Raw genomic sequence first — 21181 nt, 5'->3', positions numbered from 1 at the left:
CTGGGAATTTGTCCTTCAGCAGCTCCAGGTGCTCTCCACAGCTCCCTGGCAGGAGGGATATTCCAGATTTCTTCATGGAAAAGGCTGCCCAGGGCAGTGTGCTCAAAAGCTGCTCCATCGTTGTCTGGATTCTGACAGTAGCTCAAACGTTTTTCTCTCCAGGGCTTCCTCTTCCAAACTCCCTTCAGGGCCAACCTGGATCAGCTCTGTGTGATCCAGGGTTAATTCAATTATTGGACACACTTGATTTAAGAGTGGGCATTCTATCCCCTCTGTATTTTGCCATAGGAACAGAATAAATATTAAATAAAAGCTTAGGAAAGCAAATCTTGGGAGGAGGACTTGAAATGCCTGGTGTGTGAAATCCAAAAAGAGTTGAGCAGAAGTGGAGGGTTTGTAGAGCAGGAAGAATTTGGAGCTGAAATCGCATCAGCTTCATCCAAAAACTGTCCCTTGCTGCTAAAGAGGGAAGTTCCCATGAGTTAAACAGGAAAGCTGAGCAGTGTTTTAGATAAACTCAGACTGCTCTCACTCCTTTTAATGGAGCTCAAGAGATTTAACATCAGATAAAATTATAGTTACTTCTTCTCAAGTCATTTCAAATGACTGGGCCTCAGTGACAAAAGTCATCAATAAATGTGTAAAATGACACAGAGTGCTTTGAATCCCAGAGCATGGATTCACATCCCAGCTTTCCCAAAAGAATTGTCATATTTTGGCTGTGTTGGGATGGATTCAGCCCCATGGACATCCCAGACTTTATGCTCTGGGGTAAAATCTAATTAATCAAGTGTAGAGAAGGTGTTGCACATTCCAAGTGCCACGTATCCTGTCTGATCCCGTGGCCATCCTGCTAAAACTCATTTTGTGTGGTCTTGGAGGCAAACTGGAGCAGGATCTGTTCTAATGAGCTGGGCTCGTTCCTCCTGCCCAAACGGAGCCACGAACAAAGGAGCGTTTGCTGCTGAAAAGAGACGGAGGCAGCGATGCAGAGCTCAGGGAGGTTGTTCCAAGAGGCAGGATGTGCAGAGGAGGAGCCTCGTGGGACCCTGGCAGGGCCCAGGGGGTGAGGGAGGATGAGGTCAGCTGGAGGGACTCCATGGGGAGGCTGAGCCGCCCTGGCTGGGTCTGGAAATGCACAGGGGCAGGAATGGGAAGGGCAGGGGGTCTTGTTCTGGGTGAGGTGGAAGCTGGGGTGGGACAGAGGGCAGATGGTGCCCTGGGGCCTCAAGGGAACCACAGTGAGCCAAATGCTTAGGGTTTGGTTTGGCTTAGTTTGGTTTGGTTTGACTTGACTTGGTTTGGCTTAGTTTGGTTTGGTTGGGTTTGGTTTGGTTGAGTTGGGTTTGGTTTGGTTTAGTTGGGTTTGGTTTAGTTGGGTTTGGTTTGGTTTGGTTTGGTTTGGTTGGGTTTGGTTTGGTTTGGTTGGGTTTGGTTGGGTTTGGTTTGGTTTGGTTTGGTTGGGTTGGGTTTGGTTTGATTTGGTTGGGTTGGGTTTGGTTTGATTTGGTTTGGTTTGGTTTGGTTTGGTTTGGTTTGGTTTGGTTTGGTTTGGTTGGGTTTGGTTTGGTTTGGTTTGGTTTGGTTTGGTTTGGTTGGGTTTGGTTTGGTTTGGTTGGGTTGGGTTGGGTTGGGTTTGGTTGGGTTGGTTTTGGTTTGGTTTGGTTTGGTTTGGTTTGGTTTGGTTTAGTTGGGTTTGGTTTGGTTTGGTTGGGTTTGGTTTGGTTTGGTTTGGTTTGGTTTGGTTTGGTTTAGTTGGGTTTGGTTTGGTTTGGTTGGGTTTGGTTTGGTTTGGTTTGGTTTGGTTTGGTTGGGTTTGGTTTGGTTTGGTTTGGTTTGGTTGGGTTTGGTTTGGTTTGGTTTGGTTTGGTTTGGTTTGGTTGGGTTTGGTTTGGTTTGGTTTGGTTGGGTTTGGGTTGGGTTTGGGTGAGATGTGTGTGGGGACACCTGGAGCTCTTGGGGTCACAGCTCTGATCAGCTCCTTTAGAGGAGGGGACAGCCTTGGGGTCGGGCTCTGCTCCCAGGAACAGGGACAGGAGGAGAGGGAACGGCCTCAGGCTGGGCCAGGGAGGCTCAGGGTGGAAATTGGGGAAATTCCTCATGGGAAGGGTGATGAGGCCATGGAATGGCTGTGCAGGGCTCAGGTGAATATTCCTCATGGGAATTCCTTCAGGGGAAATTCCTCATGGGAAGGGTGATGAGGCCTTGGAATGGCTGTGCAGGGCAGTGCTGGAGCCCCATCCCCAGAGAGATTTCGGAGCCGTGTGGATGTGGCACCTGGGGACAGGGTCAGTGCTGGGGAGCAGCTGCACTGGATGTGGGACTTTTCCAAGCACAGTGATTCCATGGATTTAGTTTCTCATGACAGTGTTGAGCCAGAGAATAAATTTGGGGTGGTGTCTGTGGCTGAAGATGCTCTTTCAGGACAGCTGCTGGTGCTGTGCCTTGAGCTGCCACCAAGCTTCAGTCATTGTCTCACATGAAATGTGTGTGTAAAGGCCAGGTTTGACACTCACAGTTTCAATTCCTCACGTATTTTCAGGTCAGTCATTTTCTCTGCTAAAGGAGAGCCGTGGGTTATGTGGGGCTTGATATTTTGATTTTTGATTCTATTTTTTCATTAGTTTTTGTGTCCCTCTCCCTGTGGAAATTACTTTAATGTTTGTACAAGACCACGCTCAGCCCTTCAGATCAGGCACAGATCAAAGCCTGTCACCACAGAACATTGTCCCAGGGGTTTTGTCTGGGTTTTCAGCACCTCAAGTTCATACAGACACAAGTGTTCAGGATTTGGCTCCCCACTGGCACCAGCAGACATAACATCTCTCTGTATATTAATGTAACATAATATTCCTTTGCCTTTTACACAACCCTAAGTCTGTTCTGTCCCTGCAGCTTCCCCAATTAAAGCTGTGGTCTCAAGGAATGAAATTAGGTTGGTTTGCCAGCCCCTTGTTTGAAGTGTTTGCTATTAATTATGTATCCATCCTTTAGGCCTTATTAAATTATCCAAATGGGTTTCACCTCATTAGCTGGAATCTTATCTGGGGTGTTTAATTGAATGCTTTTAGCAAAGTCAGGGTGGAATGATCCAAACTTGGCCTGTAGTTATCTGCCTCTTCCCCTTGGTCTTTTTGGTATTGATATTCTATAAAGGACCCTGACAGCTGCTGGAGTAAAAAAATCTGAAACTTAATGGAAATTAAATACTGAAAAATGAGGGTTTTCATCATTTCTAACTTGTGTCTTTTCCATTTATTATTTCTTTTCAACGTTGCCTTCCTTTGGCTGTTGAAACGAAGCAGATTTTACCCAAATTTGCCCATCACTGATAATAAAACCCCTACAATTTCATGATCAAAGATAGTTGATAAATAAATAGAGTTCCATTTCTGTTTTTCAGTCCGTGGTTTTTACCTTGATCAATTTGGTGTTTGGTTTTCTCCTGCTTGGAGAAGCGTGGCTGCATCATCCCTGGTTCAGAGTGTCCTCTGTGCAGTGTAATCAGGTCATGATCGTTGGGCTTTGCCCAAAGGCAGCTCAGTTTAGGGATTGATTTTTGGGTTTATACAATTAAAATAGGAGCCAAAATATGTGCAATAACTCCTGTGCAAGAAAATTGGCACAGGGTAGGACTGGTCTGGCAATGAGAGCAAGGTTGGGCAAGGACAAACGTGGGGTTGATTTTGTTACTTTTTAAAGAAAGGAAATGTTTTGGGGTTTGGTTTTTTGTGCTCAGTTGGGTTTATTTTTTTAAGAAATGAAGGTGAGGCAGGATTAAAACACTCCCAGTGAGTGCTGTCAGAGTCAGGAAGTTAATGTGAGGAGAAACAAAATGCAAGCCATCCCCAGGTGTGCGCTGTCACCGAACGAGGATCCTTTGACATGAATTGGTGCTTTGGCTGCAAAATAGGAGAGGGTTTTGGTGCCAGCAGGAGCTCCCCAGGCAGGTGCTCACACAGAGCAGTTAATCCCTGGGCTGATTCCAGGCCTGGAATGCTGCAGGGATCCTCCTCTGACCGCTGTGTTTGTGTTGGCAGCGATCAAGACGGACGCGAAGCCGGCAGATGCCAAGAAAACGCCAGCGAAGTCTCCCTCAGGTAACTGCTCACTTTCCATCTCACCGTGGAAATCCTTCCTGGGAAAACCCTGGAAAACCAACCCCCAGCACTGCTGAGGCCACCCCTGACCGTGTCCCCAAGTGCCACATCCACAGGGATTTAAATCCTTCCAGCAGTGGGGACTGAACCCTGTCCTTGCAGCTGGGCCAGGCCTGGAGAGGCTTTTTGGGGAAGGAATATTCCCAATTTCCAGCTGAGCCTCCCCTGGCCCAGCCTGAGGCCGTTCCCTCAGTCTGAATCCAACCCCCATTGTTTGGGGCTGGGGTCACTCAGGGGGTCCCTGTACATCTCCAGGAGTGTCCCAGTGGAAGGTGTGGCTGCCATGGCAGGGCTGGGATGGGGCAGGGTGTGTCTGAGGCAGTTCGTGTCCCAGGCCCTGATCCCCGTTTCCCCCCTTTCCTCCCTCATTCCCTGATCCCCCAGCAGATTCCAGCCGCCCCAAGAGCGCTCCCGGCAGCGCCGGTGCCACCAAGAGCAGCGCCACCACTCCTTCCACCACGGCCTCCAGCGCTCCCGGCGCTGCCAGCGGGCGCCCCAAGCCCAAAAGCGCCGCCCCCAAAGCCGCCGCGGCCTCCACGGTGTCGGCGGACGCCAAGAAAACCACGGCCAAGGCCTCGGTCAAGGTCAGCGCCCCCAAAGCGGCTCGGCCGGCCAGCAGCGCCTCAGCCCCCGATCTGAAGAACGTCCGCTCCAAGATCGGCTCCACGGACAACATCAAACACCAGCCCGGGGGAGGGAAGGTGAGCCCCGGCCTGCGCCGCGCTGGGCTCCGCTGGGCCGGGCCCTCACTGCTCACTCCACACAGCTCCTCGCTGGGTTCCTGCTTGGGATCCCCTGCTCCTGGAACTCCTGCAGGGATCCAGAGCTCCTCGCTGGGTTCCTGCTTGGGATCCCCTGCTCATGGAATTCCTGCAGGGATCCAGAGCTCCTCACTGGGTTCCTGCTTGGGATCCCCTGCTCATGGAATTCCTGCAGGGATCCAGAGCTCCTCACTGGGTTCCTGCTTGGGATCCCCTGCTCATGGAATTCCTGCAGGGATCCAGAGCTCCTCACTGGGTTCCTGCTTGGGATTCCTAGCTCCTGGAATTCCTGCAGAAATCCAGAGCTGCTCGCTGGGTTCCTGCTTGGGATTCCCAGCTCCTGGAATTCCTGCAGAAATCCAGAGCCCTCACCCAGTTCCTGCTTGGGATTCCCAGCTCCTGGAATTCCTGCAGGGATCCAGAACCCTCACCCAGTTCCTGCTTGGGATCCCCCTGAGTTACCCCCAGCTCCTGGAATTCCTGCAGAAATCCAGAGCCCTCACCCAGTTCCTGCTTGGGATTCCCAGCTCCTGGAACTCCTGCAGGGATCCAGAGCCCTCACCCAGTTCCTGCTTGGGATCCCCTGCTCCTGGAACTCCTGCAGGGATCCAGAGCCCTCACCCAGTTCCTGCTTGGGATTCCCAGCTCCTGGAATTCCTGCAGGGATCCAGAGCTCCTCACTGGGTTCCTGCTTGGGATTCCCAGCTCCTGGAATTCCTGCAGAAATCCAGAGCCCTCACCCAGTTCCTGCTTGGGATCCCCCTGAGCCAGCCCCTGCTCCTGGAACTCCTGCAGGGATCCAGAGCTCTGCTGCTGCTCTCCTGTCCCTGGGCCTGCCTCAGAAACACCTTGTCAGTGTTCCAACCCCTGCCTTTGAGTCGAGCTGAGGCTGCTGAGTGGGACAGAAGGTGGAATAGTGTGCTAGGCTGAGGGAAATCCTGATTTGGGAGCAAGGACCACAGCACCTTTCCCATACCCAGGTCATCAGGCCCGAAGCTGACACAGAATGAGTCCCTTGGGAGCGCCCGTGGTGGGCACAGGGAGAGGGTAGTGCTACAAAACCATCACCAGAGATAAAACCTGGGGCTTTCACTGCCTGCTGATGCTCTTGGATGGCACTTCCACCCTCAGCACATCCCTCCCACGGGAAGGAGAAGGGTGTCAGGGTGTCAGGACAAGCCTGCAGCCCCTGCTGAGCGCTGAGCAGCCAGAGCTTGTGGTTCCCTCAACTCTTCCCTCTTCTCTCTGCTGCATAACCCAGGCCAGAGCTCTTAACCTGCTGCCAAAGGAGCACATTCCATGCTGGGAGCCTTAATCTGCTCTCAGGCACATGAAAGTCAAGGGCACTCCTGGCTGGCTGCTGTGTGTCCCAGACAGCATCGATACAGCATGGATTTATCCTCAGAGTCAGCAGCACAGCCCTCCTCCTGTCAGCTCAAGGGACTTCAGTTTGCATTGAATTGCACTGCCCTTCATTTGCTAAATATTCTCATCGAGTTACTAAATCCTAACAATTGCCTTGTTAAGCAAATTGTGCTTTTTGTAGTCTAATTAACATGGAGCTTGTTTTTTTAGAGTCTGAGAATGTTGTAGTGTTGGGGTTTTTTTTGTTCACTGGTCTGTAGATTAGTGAAATACAAGATTTATGCCGAGTTCCCCCCCCAAAAAAATGCAGGTTCTGCTGCACTTCTGCATCTAAACTGTGAAAACAATGGATATTATCAACTCTGGTTGCTGAATTTTTATAAAACCTGTAAATTTTCCTTCAATTTTCTGCTCAGCTGGACTCTCTAGGTGCACCTGCCTTTTGGTAGGTAAAAATGAAATGTGCTGTTGAGCTCAGGGGCTGAGTGCAGCGTGGCTGGGTGGGAATGTGAGCTGGGAGCACGGGGCGTGTGTCCAGCAGAGCTCCCAGAGCAGCCCTGGGTGTCTCTGCCTCCCCAATCTGCACCAGGTCCTCCACGTGAAGGAGGTGCTGTTGGGCTCCCCAAGGATTTGGTTGGATTTTTTTGGCAGGATCAGTGTCCTGGGGTCACGTGGATCCCGAGGAAGAGCACCAGGAGCTTTTAGAGAACTGAATCCTTGCTGTGTGGCCCCAGGGCTGGGCGATGCTGTGCCCTTGGTGTCACCGGTCCTGGGCGTGGGATTATCCTTGGCCTGGGAATTAGAGCATGCAAGGAGTTCTCCTGGGTCACCTGCTGCAGCAGGTTTATCCCTGTTCCAGTGCCCACACTTCTGCTTTTGCTGGTTGAAACCATCCCTTTGTCTCCATCCAGGGGAAAATAGAGAAAAGGCCAGAGCCAGCCGCCGCCGCGCCCAGGTCTGAGCCCAGCACGGGCACTAAAGTGGCTCCTAAAGCAGCCTCAGCAAAAGAGGGGGTCCCCAAACAGCCCAATGGGAAAGTGAGTTCCTTTCAGACTTTTCTCTGGGGGAGATGAAGGAAAACGTTTCCATTTTGAGTCACTGTCCCTCCTCTCCAGCTGTCCTCCTCTCTCCTGTCAGTGGCACTGTTCCTTGCACAGACACTTCCCGTTCTCTCTCGGGCACCCTGAGATGTTCCCAGGGAAACTCCTCCAGGGAGGGAGGGACCTTCTCCCCCCCTGCTGGAAAGGTCTCCAGAGCAGAGTCCTCCTGTTTCACTTCCAGGTTTTTACAGCCTTAACTCTGAGCCTGAGGGTTTCCCTCAAAGCCAGTTCTTCACACACACAGCCAGTTTGTAACGAGGCAGAGAGGCTGAGCTCACAGCTGCTTCTTTTAGGATTGCAGAATACAAAGGAATTCACATATTTCCTGCAATATTCCCAACCTAGTTGTACCAAAACTCTGGAACTCCAAGCCTTAGGCCATCACCATTTGGTTACTCCAAAGTACAAGTGGATGGCGTGAGGTGGGAGTGCCAGAGTTTAATTCCAGTAGGATCAGGCAGGAATGGTCAGGAATGAAGAGGATTTGGAGCTCTAGGGAGTCAGTGAACCACCCCACCCTCCATGGCACAGTTGTGTTCCCACAGCTGCTGCTCCCTGAATCCTGAATCCAGCCCTTCTGACCTGGCTGAGGAGCTCTGGGGAGCTGCCCAAGTATTGGGTGATCCCTGTTGTGCTCCAGGTTTGGAACCTCCTCTTGCAGAAGTCAGGATGCAGCTGGGGCCGCTCGTGCTGGGGTGAATAACTGCAGGCTAAGCCGTGTTGTTACTAACCTGTGTAAACCCTGTGTAAACACTGCTGTCTAACCCAGCTACTGCTGGGAGTAGAGCTCACCTCAGCCACTCCTCCTGTATTTAAAAACCACAGAATCATTGAGGCTGGAGAAGCCCTTGGAGATCATGAAGTCCAGCACTGCTGAGCCACCGCCAGCCACGTTCTCACACCTTAAATCTGAGTCAGTGGGAAGGAGAAACAATTCCATTAACCTAAAACTCACCTGACATTGTTCCTCTGAAGGGGTCCCACCTTCAATAGAGAGGTGGGACACCTTCAGGGGTGGGACAGGCCCCACCTTCAACAGAAGGATGTTTCTCAGACCCAGCTTTGCTGCCCAGGAGTTTGGAGGGACGTTGTCCAGGGCTGGAGCCAGTCCAGGTGTGGGCACGGAGCAGCTCCCAGCATGCTGGCAATGGTGGCTCCGAGGGCTGGCTCTCCCTGCTCTGGGGCAGCTGTCACTGGAGACCTCCCAGGAGGCTTCCTGGGGCATGGAGAGTGCCATGCCATCCCCTGGGCTGCCTCTCCCTGCTCCAGGGAGCTCTCCAGGGCGGTCCCATCCCGCTCCCCGTGGTGCTCCCAGCCTGGCACTAACACTGTCTGTGCAGCTCCTGTCCTCCACTTCTCTCTCTGTCCCTCTCTCGGTGGCTTCCCCCGGCACTGGGCGAGTCCCACACGCTCCCTGCTGCTCCAGCACCCCTCAGCCTCCTGCTGAATGACAACTCTAACCAGTCCTCTTCCCTTGTGTTGTTTTCCGTTCTGTAACGTTCCAGGTCCAGATAGTCTCCAAAAAAGCGAACTACAGCCATGTTCAGTCCAAGTGTGGTTCCAAGGACAATATTAAGCATGTCCCTGGAGGTGGGAATGTAAGTATGGGTCTGGGCAAGCTGTCTGTCTGCTAACTCCTTCTCTGCTGCTGTGTTGGGTGTGCCAGCCTCAGGAGCTGGAGGCAGAGGCTGTGGCAGATCCCCAGGGCTCCTGGAGACAGCTCAGCCTGGAGGATTATTGCATTTTCTCTCGGGCTGCCAGGCTGAACTGTGTGTTTTGTTTCAGTGCACAGCTACACCTGGGCTGTTCCTGCTTTCTGGGCTGGCCATGGCCAAACTCAGACGTGGCTGAGCCTGGGCTGGGAGTTCCCTCAGCACCTCCTCAACTCCCTGAGCTCCCCTGGAACCTGGATCTCCCACAGCAGATGAATTATGGCCTGGCAGGGTCTGTTACTCTCCCCTGGCTCACAGGGCCAGCTGGAGCCACACTCATTCACTTCTTGTTTCATAAAAGGGACTTTGGAGCAAGCAAAGGCTCGGGGATTTAACCTTTGAGCTGCGATTAATTTCTAAATTTAAAGGCTGCTGGTATCTCTGGCAGCAGGGCTGAGCTCATTAAAATAGAATGTTAATCTGGTGGTGTTTGCAGCTTGGTTTGGGGTGTTGGATGCTCCAAGTGCCTGCCAGGCAGCCCAGGTTAACCATGCAGGCCCTGACAAACCTGGGCTGCTGGCACAGGACGGGCTCAGGAATGCAAACTTTGGGTGGTTTCAAAGACACTGGAGGACTTGAACCCAAGGAAGTTTTTTGCAGAGGTGTCTAAATGTCCTGGGTTCCTGAGGAGTGATGTCCAGCTGTCACATCTGAGGTGCCCAGGGTGTCTGGTCAGAGTCTGGTGCAGTGACACAAACCCTGCTCAGGACCTGCCTGTGGAGCCAGCTTGGGGCCACTTTTCCTGGGAAAAGCTGGCTGAACCTCTTCATGACTGATCTTTCCACAAATCCTCACAAGTGGCAACCAAATGTGGGTCCTTAACAATGAATTCCCTCCAGGCTGCTTGCCAAGGTGGCCACAGACAGATGCTGAAGTCACTGATCCCAGGCTGCCTTCCCACATCCCTGCTGGGGGTTTGGGATTTGTGCTTCTCACCTGTTGTTTCCATGATTTACACCGTGTCTACAGGAGTGTTTCCATGGAAATGCTCACACAGGATATCTGGGAATGCTGCTGTCGAGTCCTGCTGTCCGTGGGGAGCCCTCAGGGTGTTTTTGAGCCCAGTTTCTATTCCTGCTGCCTGTTCCACCTGCTCCTGTCCCCCAGCCGGTGGCAGAAGTGTCTTTGGCCACCCTGGTGACAGTTTCTGGAGCATTTCCCTGTCCATGCACTCCAAGGAGCTGTATTTTATAAACCACTTCAATTTTGCCATCTTTACATTGTTCAGCCTTTCAGGAGCCTCACAGGTGCCTTTCCTGTTCTTTCAGGCTACCAGAAATGGGGCTGGAATGTGGGGGAATCTTTCCTTGCCTAATTAACTGTGTCAGTGAAGTGTCCTTCTGCTCATGAATCACCATCCTGTCCTTCCCTCTGCAGTGCCAGGCACTTCCAGCCCTGGGGACAGCTGTGTCCCTGCTTTCTTCTTCTCTTCTCCTCTCCCACACTCCCCTCTCACCACTGCAGTTTTGCTCCTTGCTCAACTACTTAAGCAGCTCTTTATTCTGCATTTTCCAAGCCAAAAGCTCGTTTCCAGGTTCCAAATGCTCCCAGAGCAGCTCCAGGCAAGCATTCCCAGCCCTCCAGCACAGGCAGTGTGGATGTGACTGCTCAGTCTGTCTTCCCAAAAAAAATCATTTTCTTTAATTCATTTTTGTGTCTTCCCCACTCCCTTTGGAGCACTGTGATTTTAGCGACCTCCTCCAAGGTGTTTTCTTGTTCAAGTAGTTGTGATGATTCCTTCTGGTAGAATTCCCAGTGTTTGATCCCAGCTGGAGCTGTCTGGAAGGTCTCCTCTGGTCTGTGCCTTCAGCTTTTAGGGATCCTAAAGGAGTGTTGTGGTTTGGGAAAGATTCCTGGTGGAGCTGTAGGGCTGCTGTGGTGGAAGTGATGGACATGGGATGGTTTGGGTTGGAAAGGAGCTTAAAGATCATTGAGTGCCACTGTCCCTGGCTGCTCCAAGGGCTGCCCAGCCTGGCCTGGGACACTCCCAGGGCTGGGCATTGTCCTGCCACCCCACCCAAGTGGCTCCAGGCTGGCTCTCTGGTCAGGTGCCCACTGTGCCCTCTATCCAAGGAGATCATTTCTTCTCCATGCCAGGATTCCCCCAGAAGCAGGAGCTGTGGTTCCTGCTCACGTTACACTCACCAGAAAGACACAAACAGCGTTCAGTTTCCTGGGGAAAACGTTTTGATGGGGTTTTGTTTAGCATTTCCCACTCTCAGAACCACTGAGGTTGGAAAAGATCTCCAAGACCATCGAGTCCAACCTTTGACCGAGCTTTCTGTTCAGAGGAAGCAGCACAGAGGTGGAATTTACAAAGTGCAGTGTTGTGTTGGTGAAGGTCTGAAGGGAATTTGGAGTATCCACATGTTTCCCTGTCCTGTGGCTTGGCTGGATTGGGAAGTGCTCAGGGACAGAAAAACCAGCAAGAGTTGAGGCTCACAGTCCCCAGCTGAGCCTCTGCCAAACTCCCAAAGTTTATTTCTGGCACACAGTTTGTGTTTGGCTCTCCAGCTCCTGCTTGGAGTCCTACACAGACCCTTCCATGCAGGGGGACAGTCAGGATCTCAGGGCAGGAGTCACAGCTCTAACAAACAGCAGCACTTCAAAGTGCATCCTGTGAAATAAACTGAATCTCAGGTCTGAGCAAGCAAGGATTGGTGATTAAAGCTGTAGGAACTTTACTCACAACCCCTGAGAAAATCCAGTCAGGGTCTGTGATTGACCTTTTGAGGATGTCACAGGGCTGGGGATGTAACAGGAGCTGTGCTGTCCTGAGACTCCTCCCTGTGCACACAGAGCAGGAGGATGGATCCTCACTTCCCTTGGAAGAGTTTTGCCAAATTATCCTGAGAACTCTCAGGAAGCTCCCAGAGTAGCTGGTGGGTCAAGGAATTCTTGTCATATCCAGAAGGAAATCCTTGGGTTTCCTCCGTGAGCTGACCTGGAGCAGAACTTCTGAGCCTGCAGGTTCCAGCTGGTGGCTGCTCTCAGCACTGTCCTGGAGAGGGATGGATTCCTGGAGCAGTGCATTCCATCTGGGCACCATCATCCCTCAGAGAATTCCAGACTGGTTTGGGTGGAGGGATCTCAAGGATCATCCAGTGCCACCCCCTGCCATGGCAGGGACACTCCCACTGTCCCAGGCTGCTCCAAACCCCATCCAGCCTGGCCTTGGGCACTGCCAGGGATCCAGGGGCAGCCCCAGCTGCTCTGGGAATTCCATCCCAGCCAGGAATTCCTTCCCAATATCCCATCCAAGCAGTGGGAGCCATTCCCTGTGTCCTGTCCCTCCATCCCTTGTCCCCAGTCCCTCTCCAGCTCTCCTGGAGCCCCTTCAGGCCCTGCAAGGGGCTCTGAGGTGTCCCTGGAGCTTCTCCAGGCTGTCCATGGTGGTGGGGAGCAGAGGCTGGGGCTGCTGGGGGGCTCTGGGAGGTGTCCCCAGGCTGGCCAGGAGCCGTGTGGGGTCCATGGCTCCAGGTGAGGTTGGTTTTTATTGTTGCTGTTCCCAGAGCTGCTGGATCCTGAGCTGGGCCCTGAGCTTGGCCTCTTGCTGCTTCTGTCCCTCTGTCCTGGGCTCTGTCCCTCACTGCCCCTGGCTCACAGCTGGGAGCACTCCAGAAGGATTCCTGGGGATCTGCAGGAGGAATAAGGAGGGAGAGGAGGGCACAGGCTCACCCAGCACAGCGTGGTTGGTGCCTGAGCTGCCCTTGGGCCTCCAGAGCCTGCAGAGCTCCCTCTGTGCTCAGCTGCTGCTTTTTGTCTCTCCAGGTGCAGATCCAGAACAAGAAAGTCGACCTTTCCAAAGTGTCCTCCAAGTGTGGATCTAAAGCAAATATCAAGCATAAGCCAGGTAGGAATTTTGCCATTTCCTCATTTGTCTGTAGGTTTTGTCCCTGAAACACAGTCCTGGATTGGGACTGGAATAGTTTAAGGGGCTTGTTGCTCTCAAGGGGTGTCCCCAGTGCTTCTGGGCATTCCTGAAAATGCTTCTTCCACAGTTCCTGGTGTTCTCATGAGCAGGGATTAGGAAATGTGGGATGTCCTCTTGCCTGTGAAGATTACCTCCAGCTTTAACCCATTTCTGCTTTTCCTGCTCATTGAGAAGGAAAATGTGGCTGCTTCCCATGATCATTCCAGGAAGCTTCATCCATGCTCACAGAGGGCTTTGGGGCACTCAGAGCATCCCAGGCTGTTCATGGAACATGGAAGGATAAAGGAAATTCCCTCCAGTTCTTCAGAGCTCATACAAAGCTCCTTTTAGCTTTGAGTCCAGCTCCTGCCTCCCATGAAACCCTTCTGGCCCTTGGGTGAATTTTCTGCTTTGAGTGGGAATTAGCTGCTCCCTGCTGAGAATTCTGCCTGAATTCCTGGGGATCTCAGGTTCCTCCCCAGGCTGTGCCCAGCCCGAGGTGCTGGAGGCCCCTGGCTCAGCCCGAAGGAGTTCAGCACTCAGGTCAGTGCCCTCAGCTGGCCCTCGGTGCCTGGGGACGCTTTTCCACCCATGAACGTGCAGAGTTCACTGCCCAGGGCTGGGAACCAGCGGCACAGGCTGCTCTTTGTCCCCTCTGGGAGTCCCCTGCAGCCTCCCCAGCCCCAGGCTGGAGCAGGTCCCTCCTGCAGGAGCCCCTCGCTGCGGTGGCGCGTTGGGAACGCGGTGCCACGGCCGCGACCTCCGCCAGTAACGAGCTGGGAGCGACAATCGCTGCCCTTGTCCGGGCCTGATGAAAGCACAGCCAGCAGCTCCCACAGGGATGAGCTGCTTTTGTTGGACCAAACCCCTCGTTTTCCACCCTCAGCCGTGCCAGGCTCGCAGAGGGGGGCTCAGGGTTTAACGATGTCGCTGGGAGGCAAAGCTGTGCTTAGCAAGATTTCAGCTGTTGGAGAAGCTGCTGGGATATGGACTGACTGCAGCCAGGGAAAGGTGGCCCTGTCCATGCAGGAATCATCCTTAGGGATCCCAGTCTGGGGGAACAATTCCCCCATGAGGAAAGGCTGAGAGAGCTGGGATTGTTCACCTGGAGAAGGTTTTGGGGTGACCTCAGTGTGGCCTTGCAGGACCTGAAGGGAGCCATGAAAGATGGGAGCGATGATTTCCAAAGGCCTGGAGTGCCAGGACACAGGGAATGGCTTCCCACTGCCAGAGGGCAGGGCTGGATGGGATTTTGGGCAGGAATTGCTCCCTGGCAGGGTGGGCAGGCCCTGGCACAGGTGCCCAGAGCAGCTGGGGCTGCCCCTGGATCCCTGGCAGTGCCCAGGGCCAGGCTGGACATTGGGGCTGGAGCACCTGGGGCAGAGGGAAATGTCCCTGCCATGGCTGGGGTGGCACTGGATGATCCTTAAGGTCCCTCCCAACCTATTCCAGGATTCTGGATTCTGTGATTAATAGGAACTGCAGCATTCTGGAATCTTTCCCATTCTGGAAAATTCTTGCTAAAATTTCTGCAGCTCTTTTTCTGACCTCCAGCTCCTCCTGAGGCTGCAGTGCCAGGGAGGAGCTGTCCAGGCAGGCAGGGGAGCCTGGGGTGCCAGGCTGGAGCAGGGGAAGGGATAAGGAGGGCAGGAAGGCAGTGAGACAGGAGCAGGAGCTGTCCTGGCACTGCTGCATGCACAGATGGCTGAGCTGGAGAGGCCTGGGCAGGGACAGGGACACGGGGACAGCAGCAGTGGGACTCAGCCTTGGAATGGCACCAGTGAGGGGTGTGGGGTGGCATTTCACACCTCTGCTGGGGGAGGCAGCCTCAGGAGCAGATCAGGGGGATCTGTTCAGCCTGTCTGCATGGGCAGCATTCCCCAGGGCCCTGTTTGCTGGCACAGCTGGAAATCACCAACTTCAGTCTTCCAGTTTGAAACCAAACTTGTCCTGGGGAGAGGCTGAGCCAGTGACCGTGGAACTTGTCCTGTCCCTCCTCCAGAGGGTCCCCAGCAGCTCGGGGGCAGGGCTGGGAACACCTGGGTGGGACTGCTGGCCCCAAACTCAGCCCTTTCCATGTTCCTGCAGGGGGAGGAGACGTCAAAATCGAGAACCAGAAGCTGAACTTCAAGGAGAAGGCCCAGGCCAAAGTGGGATCTCTGGACAACGTGGGACACTCGCCGGCCGGAGGAGCCCTCAAGGTGAGAGCAGGGATCTGGCACATCCAGGGAATGGCTTTGATCCAGTTCTCCTTCTCCTGCTGCTCCTCAAGTGCAGCTCCTCCACCACAGCCTCTAACAGCCTCCTTGCTTCTGGGGGCTCTGCTGTGCACCCCAGGGTGAGGATGGAGCCCAGTGTGAGGATGGAGCCCAGAGTGAGGATGGAATCCAGAGTGAGGATGGCTGGAAAGGAGAGAGCTGGACCCTCCTCAGGGTGTGTGACCCTGCTGGGCATTCTTGAGGGCTGGCACTGCCCATGTCCATCCTTCCTCTTGGAACCTGAGAGCAGGGATCACTCCTGTTTGTGTGAGGATGAGAGCAGAGCACAGCTCTCCTGGTTCTGACCCGTCCCCTCTCCCAAGGGAACACAAACTGTCCCAGGTCTGCCTGCAGCAGTGGCACATCTGTGCTCAGGGAGGGGAAATTCCTTCCCTGAGGAACCTGTGGGCACAGCACGACCCCAGGGAGCTGGGAGGGTCCTTAAGAGTCATCTCATCCCACCCCTGCCATGGCAGGGACACCTCCCACCATCCCAGCTGCTCCCAGCCCCAGTGTCCAGCCTGGCCTTGGGCCCTGCCAGGGATCCAGGGACAGCCAGGGCTGCTCTGGGTGTCCCCAGCTCAGGATCCAGTGTCACAGCAGTGACCCCACACCAGCCCTCGGTCAGAACAGCGGGATTTGTCCTTGCCATTCCCTGTGCAGCTGTTCCAGCTGTGGTTGGGAGCGGGGCTGAGCTCAGGGCTGTGTCAGACCCCGCAGGATTTGCAGGATCCCATGGTCCCGCTTGTCCCCGCAGGTGGAGGGCGGCGCGGAGCCGAACGGAGCGGGGCCGGGCCCGGGTGTGCTGCCCCAGAACGGAGTGGGGCCGGGCCCCAGCGACCAAAGGGAACCTCAGAGCCTCGACAGCCGCATCCAAGAAACAAGTGAGTGCCGGGGGGAGGGAGCCCGGCAGCCACCGCAGCCCCCGACCGCCGCTAGCGGCGGCTGCAGGGCTGTCGTGCCTTTCTTTTAATTCAGAAAATTGCCTTTTATCTTCCAGGCATCTAATGATGACATTATGGTATCGTCTTCCATTCCCCTCCTGCCCCTTGTCTCCTCCTCTCCCCGCGCCCCTGTCCCCTGCCCCTGTGTCGCTGCAGATTGAGTCTCACGAGCTGATGTTCCGTGCGAAGGCCGAGGCTCGAACGGACCACGGAGCTGAAATCGTCGTCTCCAAACCCCCCACCCCTTCCAGCAGCACCTGCCCCCGGCGTAGCACCAGCTCCAGCCTGGGCTCCGTGGCCTCCCCGGCACCGCCAGCAAGGCTTGTGACCCCCGCGCCCCCGGGGACCCAGCTTGGCTCTCTTAACCCGGCTCTGCCTTTAGGTGGGAAGGGGACGGTGTGGGATGTTCGGGCCGGGGGTCCCGGGGGCTCCCCTCCCTCTCTCGGTGCCCCCGGGCAGGGCAGAGCCCCGCGGGTGAGGCTGAGGCCGGGCCGAGTTAACAGGGATAAGCTGTGATCTTTCTTTCTGGCTCTTTTTTTAACCCCTTCCCTCCTCGCCGCTTCAGTTTCTGCCGCCTGTGGGATGCTGATGAATCCCCTCCACACTCGTTAGGCTGTTTTAACTGTTGACTTGAACCTTTTATTCTTTGTGACGAAGTGTTGATGATGATTTATCGTGTTCGAACCCGTGCTAAGTTTCCTTTTCTCTTTCCTTCTTTTCCGACCCGTAGGAGAGTAGGGACATTTAACCGCTGCTGCCGTGCTGGCTTCTGACTGACATATCCAGCCCTTGTCACTTCTTTGTTGTTGTTTGGGGTTTTGTTTCTGGTTTTTTTTTAACGTTTTAAAACGATGGAGCGAGTTCATGGGATTAAGCCATGTCTGGAACGAAAGGCACAGGAATGTGTAAAGGGCAAGCTTGCTGTGAGAGCTCAGGTGGAGCCTGTGTTGACCTCGAGATGTGGTAATTGATGCTCGAGATGAGTTAATTGATGCTCGAGATGAGTTAATTGATGCTCGAGATGTGTTAATTGATGCTCGGGAGCCGTCCCCGGGGTGCCTTCTGCAAAGGTGGTTTATTTATTAAGGGCAGGGCCGGGCTCTGGGATCTCTCCGGTTTTCGCAGGGTTTTTCCAGGGTCTGGAAAGGGAGCAGGAGGCTCAGGCCGGGAGTTCCGAGGCTGCAGCAGGTCCGTGGGGATGTGTGGGGTGTGTGGGGTTTGTGCTGCTGGGGGTGAGAGCCGGGATGAGCAGGGCAGGAGGCAGCGGGAGCTCATCCCAGAGGGACCCCGGAGCCCTCGGAGGGGCAGCAGGGCAGGCTCGGTGCCAGGGAGGTGCAACTCTGACGAGGAAGGAGATTTAACCTCTCTTGGAGCTCCTCGTTTCAAATGACACTAAAGAAAACGAAGTGTAAATAAATTAAAGGAAAACAAAACAAAAGTGTTCTCGGGTGGTCAAAGTAATTTAAAGCAAAATAAAAAAAAAGCAAACAGAATAAGAAAACACTGGGATCAAAGAGAACTGAACCAGGCGTGTGCTAAGGGGGGCTGCTCCAGGAGGGGACAGAGGGAAGCCTGCAGCTTCTCGTGCTTGTGGGAGTATTTCTTTGGGAAGCCGACAATGACACGATAACCCGGAATCTGTATTTACACACAAAGATTCTTATTGCACTTGTATTTTTTATATTAAAGTTTGCATGGTTTCTAATAAAATGGCATTAAAATGTACTAGTTTGAATCAAAGTCGTCTGGTAGTTTCATAAGTGCTTTTTCATCCGAATACAAATTTAAACAAGCGATGCAGATTTGCACCTGAAAGGGGCGGTTATATATACCCAGAGACCTCCTGATGCTTCCCTTCCTCTTCCTCCTCCTCCTCCTCTTCCTCCTCTTCCTCTCCCCTCCTCTCCACATCCCTGTGATCCCAAGCCGGGGATCCGTGTCCCCCGTGTGTGTCCCCGTGTGTCCCCCGGAGCTGCCGCCGGCGCTGGAGCTCCGGTTGGTTCCCGGTGTCCCGGTATATATCACTGCCCTCCCGTGACGCTTCCTTCTTTCTCTACTGCTAAATTCTACACGCCAGCTTCAGCTCGGCAGCCTTGGCTTTGCTTTGGGTGATTTTTTTTTTTTGTTTTTTCCAATGTTTGAATTGAGGGAATAATTGAAGGAGAGGAGAGGAGCAGGGTGAGCCCCTGGGCAGGACGGTGAGCCCTGGTTCCCGGCTGTGAGCAGCCAGGGTGGCCTTGGCACGGGCTGGAGCCCAGCTCCAGGCTCTGAGGCCGGGCAGGGAGCAGAGCTTGTGCCCATGGGCAGAGCCAGAGATGGGCAGGGGCAACCAAAGAGGAGGTGGAGGCTGAGATGTCACATTCCTCTTGCTGCTCCTCCTGGGGCACCCCGGACCTGTGGTGGCCTGGGATGCGCCAGGATGAGATTCCCAGGGATGAGATTCCCTGGGATGAGATTCCCTGGGATGAGATTCCCTGGGATGAGATTCCCTGGGATGAGATTCCCTGGGATGAGATTCCCGGGGTGCCCAGGTGAGGCCCAGGGTGAAGGGACGCAGCCTGGTCCCTGTCAGGGACTGCAGGAGGAAGGCAAATGGCAACACTGCACTTTATCTTCTGAGACTGCAAAAATCAAACACGCCCTGCCCCGCTGCAGAGGGACAGCGACATCACCTTCCCCCTGCGTTGTTTTTCTCCCATTCCCCGATTTCCCGAGCCCCGGCCGGGCGCTGTGGCTGTGCCCAGGCTGTCCCTGCCCAAACCCCGGCCCAGCTGAGCCCCCGGCCTGTGCTTCTGTGCCACTTCTCTAACACTTGTTGTGCCTGTGTGTAGCTGATGAACTAAATCCAGATACACTAGTTCGCCGTGGTGTTTCTAGGACAGCTTCAGTTTTAATACGGATTTCTTTTTTAATTTTATTTTGAGGGCGGCTGTACATATTGCTAGGCTGGGAAGGAGCCGTGTGCGGTGGGAATGATTTCGTTTCCCGGCTGGAGAGGAGAGATGAGCTGGGTAGAGCCGAGACCTCAAACGCTGCTGGGGGAAGGGGCTGGAGGCAGCAAATCCTGGGGGAAAGGGGAGTTGTGCTCGGAATGAGGTGCGAGTTGAATGTACGCGCTCCTGTCCCGAGCCTGGGGTCACTCTGGGCCGGGCCGGGCTGTGCTGGTGGCTCCGCGGAGGGGCTGAGCTTCCTCCGGCCTCCCGGTGTATCAGTGGCATTTACAGATCCTTTGGGCTTTTTCTACTGTTAAACAAGAACATTGGAGTACCCGAGTTTGCGGGCCCAGAGCCCCAGAGCGGCTCCCGGCTCCAAAGTGAATGTAGTTTTCTACGCTGCCCCTCGCTTGTCCCCGCGTGTCGCTGTGAGAGGGGCCCGGGACCCTCGCGTGGGCTCCGTGTTCAGGCAGAATCTGGAGTTTCCTTGGAGCTTGGTATCGGTGGCGTCCTTGGGGTGATGGGGCAGGGCCGAGTCCCCTCAGAGCCGCGGGCCCGGCAGCTCCGGGTTCGGGGAAGGATCCCCTCAAATCCGAGTGGCCCTGGCTGGGCCCGGCAGCTCCGGGTTTGGGGAAGGATCCCCTCAAATCCGAGTGGCCCTGGCTGGGCCCGGCAGCTCCGGGTTCGGGGAAGGATCCCCTCAAATCCGAGCGGCCCTGGCTGGGCCCAGCAGCTCCGGGTTTGGGGAAGGATCCCCTCAAGGCCGCGGGTGGGGCGGAAGAGGCTCCGGGCAGCAGCAGCAGCAGCAGCAGCATGGAAAGGGCTCTGAGGGGCTCTGAGGGGCTCTGAGGGGCTCTGAGGGGCTCCGGCTCTCCCTCCTCCCTGCCCGCCTGAGCTCCAGCCCAGGCACCGCTCGCCTTCCGCCCCCCCGGCACCCCCCAGGCTCCAGCGGCCCCGCCGTGCCCGTCCCGGCCGCGTTCGGCGGCTCCCGCAGCCCCGGAGGCAGAACCGAGCCGGGAGCGAGCCCTGACCGGGGCTCCGGGGGCTCGGGGCTCTGCACCCCGCAGGGTGAGCCCGGCTCTCGGCTCCCTCCGAGCTCTCGGGAAGCCACTCAACCTCTCTGCCTCAGTTTCCCCATCCGCAAAGGTGGGGGGGATTCAATTTTACCTCACCGGGCTGTTGTGAGGCGTGAGCAGCGCGTGACGTGTTCTCTAAATGTGATGTGTTCTTCTTCTTTTGTGTCATAGGATTATTCTGCAGGGGTGCCCGAGGAGGGGGAGACTCCGCCGTCCCTGGGCCGTGCTGGGGGAGGCCAGGGCTGGGAGGGGAGGTCAGTGCTTGGCGTGAGACAACAGCTCTGGGGCCCGGGGGGTCCCATCGGTTCGTTCTGCCTTTGTGTCTCCCCTCCCCGGGGGCTGTAAGAGCGTCGTCTCCTTAGCAACATTTCCTGACTTGATGTTGTGATTCTTACTATTGTAAAGGGTTGAAATAAAGCTTCTAGATGTTCCTCCTCAGGCTGGTGTGGCTCTGTGGGGCTGCAGAGAGCAAGGAAGGGGCTGAGGGAATTCGGGTGTCTCTGACTTCAGCCACGAGAGAATTCCCATCCCTGGCTTTGCTCCTCAAGCCTGGGCTCAGAGGGGAGGGGGCTTTGGGCTGACACGGCCCCCGTGGGAGCCTCGGTGCCCACGGCACATCTGGAACAGCTGGCACATCTGGCACAGCTGGCACAGCTGGCACAGCCAGAGGGTACCAGCACCTCCCAGGAGGTGCCCCAGCCTCTCACCCAGGTAAAGGAAATGTTCCCACCCTGGCTTGGACCTGAGCTGAGACCCCAGACAGGACGGGGAGCCAAGTTCCAGCTCCTCTGCCCCTCCTTGAGCTCTGCTGTGGAAACAGCTCCAGACACCCTCAGTGCCCCCAGCCACAGCAGCATGGGCAGCACTGGGACACGCTGGGCTGGTCCTTCCAGGCACTGGGACACACTGGGACACACTGGGACACACTGGGCTGGTGTCTCTGGGCACTGGGACACACT

General features: G+C 55.1%; 1 protein-coding gene across 8 annotated transcripts in view; it reads left to right on the top strand.

Annotated features, from left to right (window-relative positions):
* MAP4 (microtubule associated protein 4) overlaps window positions 1-20653 on the top strand; it is a 145785-nt gene extending 125132 nt beyond the window's left edge. For 3 of the 8 annotated variants that reach the window (XM_058831474.1, XM_058831467.1, XM_058831468.1), the window contains 8 exons: window positions 4041-4100; window positions 4545-4861; window positions 7198-7323; window positions 8892-8984; window positions 12870-12951; window positions 15100-15212; window positions 16027-16153; window positions 16270-20653. In XM_058831474.1, coding sequence (XP_058687457.1) covers window positions 4041-4100; window positions 4545-4861; window positions 7198-7323; window positions 8892-8984; window positions 12870-12951; window positions 15100-15212; window positions 16027-16153; window positions 16270-16277 — 926 coding nt within the window. In that variant the 3' untranslated portion in view covers window positions 16278-20653. The remainder of the gene's footprint in view (window positions 1-4040; window positions 4101-4544; window positions 4862-7197; window positions 7324-8891; window positions 8985-12869; window positions 12952-15099; window positions 15213-16026; window positions 16154-16269) is intronic. The other 5 variants (XM_058831475.1, XM_058831469.1, XM_058831471.1 and 2 more) reach the window with 4 other exon arrangements.
* Window positions 20654-21181: the final 528 nt, after the last annotated feature.

Source organism: Poecile atricapillus, chromosome 2 (genome assembly GCF_030490865.1).
Source record: "Poecile atricapillus isolate bPoeAtr1 chromosome 2, bPoeAtr1.hap1, whole genome shotgun sequence".
Classification (NCBI taxonomy): domain Eukaryota; kingdom Metazoa; phylum Chordata; class Aves; order Passeriformes; family Paridae; genus Poecile; species Poecile atricapillus.
Note: the sequence above shows the minus strand (reverse complement) of the source record. Positions and strands in the feature narration are given on the sequence as shown.